This window comes from Gavialis gangeticus, unplaced genomic scaffold, assembly GCF_001723915.1.
Source record: "Gavialis gangeticus isolate Ggan-Ray unplaced genomic scaffold, GavGan_comp1, whole genome shotgun sequence".
Lineage (NCBI taxonomy): Eukaryota > Metazoa > Chordata > Crocodylia > Gavialidae > Gavialis > Gavialis gangeticus.
In genome coordinates this window covers 1,387,020-1,392,049 of record NW_017729024.1, presented here as the reverse complement: position 1 = coordinate 1,392,049, position 5,030 = coordinate 1,387,020, and the positions used below count along the sequence as shown (strand labels likewise).

Below are 5,030 nucleotides of genomic sequence, written 5' to 3'. Positions count from 1 at the left end.
GGGATTTACTTTTAAAATAATTACGTTTAACCTTCTACATGGCATACCTGTTATACCAAGCAATATTTGAATAGTATTCTTTCAATCAATACTCTTTCTTGCTGAAATTCTTTACCTTTCCACTTCAAGCTCTTTTGACATTTTAACTTAACAACTTTCTCATCAATTCTATTCTCATTTAAACAGAGCAGTAACATCCTATAGAATAGGATAACTGCTTCTTTCAAAGCAACATAGTGAAGTGCCCTTTATACAAAATGTGTCGTTCCCCACTCCCCACAAACAGGTGAGATGTCCATGGGTTCCACTTTAGAGCTGGCAATCCTTTATTTCTAGGGCTTTTAAAGAAAATTAGACCCTATCTAGGGGTCCTATTATTAAAAATGTCAGTTTCACTACATTAGTAAAACATCTTCAAAAGCAAATTTATTATTCTTGATATATATAAAAAAGAGATTCTGAAAACAGGTAACTGCATTAAGAATGAATTAGGTCCTTGTCACAGATCTATCCATGAGGTATCCTGGAACTCCATGCTTCTCCCTTTGCTTCCCAAGGGACAAATAAGGTTTCCCTGGGATAACTCTCTATCCCTGAAAGCCTTAGTTCCACTGTCCTTTCACCAGACCCTAGAACTACAACAGGAGATCTGTGCTAACTCCACATAACTCCCCTGGCTTTGAAAATACCTAAGACAGTGAATATTTTAATTGGGATCTCAGCCTTGACACAGCCTTTTAGACTCAAGAACCCCTCAGAAAATGCCAGCTCTTACTTTTCCTGTAGGCAAAGACAGCAAAAGCTATTTCACAGCACCCTGGTTGACAACCTCTGCTTTAATCCAAACTGACATTCACTGTTACAGTAAAAAAAAAGCCCAAGACTAATCATGTTTGAGAATGCCATCTAGTGGTTAGTAACTTTAGTGTAATACATACATACTTCACTTGTTCATTTCAAACAAGTATTTTCACTCAGGGTGGGGAAAGGGGGGGCATCTACTTGAATCTATACTGAAACCATAACATATGTCAAAACTATAATTACACACATGCTTACCCTTTACAAACTAGAGGTGAAATCCTGGCTCTACTGAAATCCATGAAAACAACTCATGTGGACTTCACAAGAGGAAGAAATATACTTTTTGCAAAGTCCCACTGAAATCAATAGGGCAACTTAAAACACACAAGGTTTAACATATATGTAACAATTAAGGGTTTCAACATTTTCTCCCTTAATTGTTCTAGCAAACTAGCTTTTAAAAAAATTGCTTCATTCTGTGGTCAGGCAGAAAAAGAACACTTTCTACAGGCAAAGGAATTATTGGAATTTGCATCTTCAAAAGCAAGAGATAGAACAAAAAACAACTGGCAAGCTAAAATTATAGTGATCTAAATGTGATTTCTTACATTCCTAAATTCTTGTTCAGGAAAATGTGTGACCACACAATCCTCTAATTCAGGAGTTTTTAAAGTAAAAAAAAGTTCTGGAATGAAAAGTGCTATTTAAAGTTACTGAGAAAAAAAAGGAAAAAGGGGGAGGGGAGATACGCGCGCGCACACAAAAAAAGCCCCCAAAATTAAACAAGCTAAGTTTTATTAGCCAAGTACAGATGACAAATTATTAGCTCATGACAAGGAGCACTATGGCCACAAACATCTCCCCCATGATGCCAGAGAATTTTTTATGGCAGTACAAAATGCAAGTGAGCAGATGTCCTGGCCCCTTATGCCCCAAATGTCCAAAAATGTGAACATAACTATTCCTATTGATAGCCTGTGCTGCTTGATCATGATAGATGCCTCTTGGTTATCGAAAGATGGATCCCTACAGCCCAAGACTTCCCACGCTTTTCAGCTACCCCAGACAGGCAATTCTGGAACATACACATTTTATGCTGTAGGGCAAGGGAAGCCCATGTGGTTCCCTATTCCAAACCTGCAGACACCCACTCCAGGTCAAGGTCAAGGTCAAAGCCAGGCAGCCAAAGTCACTGTCTTGCAGGATAGGTCCTCTGAAGCCCTGGGAGTGCCAGGAGCCCAATCCTGTAGGACAACAGCCCCAAGGGATGTCTGTATCTGTCAACCAATTGGGTCGCATGTGCTGGGACACACCCCAGCACAACTGATCCCACAACAAAAACAATGTCTATTTGTAGCCTAAAAGTGAATTAATTTGCGGCTCTGAAACTACTTGCAGATATATATACTAGTTAAAGGATATAAAAAACAAGTTTAAGTTAAATGTGCCTCAAAATATTTTATTAATGGGAATTTGAGCTGTTTTACACTTTCCTATTAAAATATTTTGAAAAACATCATAAAAACTTATCAATATTTATTCTGTTAACTTTTATATTCTTAACTTGGAAGGACTGATCAGTTTCATTTTCAAAGGGGAATGTTTACTTGTACAAAATTAAAAATATATTGATTCTCCTTAAGTTTTAAAAAAAACAAGCTTTTAGTAACGCCCATTTTGGGGCCAAGTCTGAAATTCTTCCAAGTAATTCTAGCTATAACTTACATTTCTATAGCACTTTGGACATAAATTTCAAATTCCATAAGGAGGAGTGTTTAAAATGTGAAAAAAAATTGTAATAATAAATAATGATATCAACTATCACGTTATCACAATATACACTTCATCTATGAATAACACTTTTGTGAAGAAATAGCACCTACCTCCTTAAAGAATCTGGCCAAGTGTTTCTAAATAAAAGCTAAGAAAACAGAACTTTTCGAAGTAGCATAAATGGAAAAAGGAAGAAAAGTTATTTTGCTGAAAAGAAACATTTAAACAGTCTTATAAAGAAGACTTGCTATAATGCGAATGACTTTAAAAATTTGTTTTACCCTTGGGCTGCTGTAACACCAATTCTTTCACTGCAAGTTTGACGCCAACACTGCTCACCATTAGTACCTAAGAACCGAGTTTTTTCCAAGGCCAAAACATTTGAAAGCTGCAGCACTGCCACTCCTAGAAGTAAGTCCTTAGCTATTTTATCTTTGTGCCACAATTCAACCAACAGTGGTAACCTAAAACAGAAAAGTGCATTAGTACTCAACCACCCAAAAACATTAATCTTTGGAGGGACAAGATCCCCCTTTCTAAAAGTTAGTTTCCAAACCAGTCTGGAGGCAGGACGTTGTTATCACCCACAGCAAAAACATACTATTTCTTTTACACTGGGGGGGGGCAGGGGGAGGGACTAGGGGTGCACCGATAGAGATTTTTTGGGCCGATACCGATAGTTGATTTTTAAGGAGGTATATCAACTGATACCGATCCGATTTCCAATGCGCAGCCTAGTAGCTTGAAGAGCAGTGTCCAGCTGGTAAGTATGTTGTGGTGGAAGGGGGTAGGGGGAGGAAAGGGGCATGGTGGGGGCGCAAATAAAGGCCCCTGCAGTGAGGGGGGAAGTGGGGCTGGGGCTGGTGTAGGCACTACCCAGCCAGGCCAGGACCCCTCCCAACCTCCAAGAAGCATCTCCCAGCTGCCCCGCCCTGCCCCTGTAAGCATGGGCACGGGTCCCAGTGCCGCCATCCCAGCCACACAGCTCTCCCCTCCTGGAAGGGACAGGCACCTTCCTGCTGCCCCCGTGCCCTGCCACAGTTCATGACCTTTTGACATTCTTGCGACCCATGGGTTGAAAAATGCTGCCATAAGGCATTAGAAGTTGGGCCCTTTGACCATGCCACATTGGACATGGCCATTGGTGGTAGGTTTGGCTCATTGTCACCAAATCCTGCAGCACCCCCACCACACCAGTGGCTGGTGCAGCAGCCCTTATGCCCTAGGTTGGATCATGCCCCCAAGGAGCCCCACAGTCCAGATCCAGCCTGGGACCCCAGGTGAATTTGACACCCCTGATTTAAATGTTTTAGCTAGACCGCCATGATTGTTTTATGTTGCTACAATATATAGAATTTTTCATCAAAATCATGGAGTCAATTTTAAAATCTTTTCCATTCCTAAAGATGAATTAGATTCATTAACTTCCTCTCTGCTGCTTTACTTCAAAGTGTCCCTTTAAAAAAAATTATGGTGAAAAATAAGTGTAAAGATTGCAGATTCATTTACTCTCCATTCAATTCACACTGGACTGGAATGGTTTTAAAAAAAAGAATGATCCTGCCTCCCAAAGGTGGCAGAAGGCTGGGGCTAATGAGGCTTAACCAAATGTGGGGCAGCAATGGCACTGCAAAGGGTCACAGCACAGACTGGCTGCAGGCCACAGGCAGCTGCAGCAGGGGATGAGCACAGACACAGACATGCAGCCACAGCCTGCACGAAGCCAGGATTACAGCCTGGCGGCATGTGGAGCACTGCCCACCACAGCAGACAAGTCTGTGAAGGGGAGTGGGGTAAGGGGGGCAGATCAAGGCCCCCCCAGTGACGGAGGGAGTGGGGCAGAAGCAGGGGCAGGGGTGAATGGGGCCCTGGGGTCAGCCATGGGATAGTTGGAGCCTGGGCAGCTTGTCCAGGGACATGGAGGCACTCGCGCTGCTGTGTACACTATGGGGGAGGGACAGAGAGCACATGCCCCCGCCCCCAGAAATGTGTGCAGGGCGGAGGTGGGCTGTCGCTGTGGGCCGGGGTTCTGCGCCCTACTGTTACTGCCTCGGGAGCCACACAATGCCGTATGTCTCTCACCAGCATGCTGTGCTGCATCCCCTGCCTGTCTAGCAGCAGCAGACATGGTGTTGCACAGTTCTTTGGGCAATGGCAGCAGGGCACAGAGCCCTAGTATGCAGCAGCAGGCTGCTTCCACCCCATGCACAAATCCAGGGGGCACATGCCACCTATTCCTCCACAGGGGTGTGTGCAATCGTGAGAGCCCCCCAGTGCCCCTGAATGAGCTGCCCGGGCTCCATACATCCCACAGCCCTAGCTGGGGCTCCATTCACCCCAGCCCCTGCCCTACTCCCTCCCTTACTGTGGGGGCCTTAATCTGCCCCCCCATCCCTTCCCTCTCCACAGACGTGTGTGTGTGTGTGTGTGTGTGTGTGTGTGTGTGTGTGTGT

At 43.8% G+C, this 5,030-nt stretch overlaps 1 protein-coding gene across 1 annotated transcript in view; it reads right to left on the bottom strand.

Moving 5' to 3' along the window:
• CEP120 (centrosomal protein 120) overlaps nucleotides 1-5,030 on the bottom strand; it is an 88,653-nt gene that overhangs the window by 45,136 nt on the left and 38,487 nt on the right. The window contains exon 11 of the mRNA XM_019516815.1: nucleotides 2,859-3,041. Coding sequence (XP_019372360.1) covers nucleotides 2,859-3,041 — 183 coding nt within the window. The remainder of the gene's footprint in view (nucleotides 1-2,858; nucleotides 3,042-5,030) is intronic.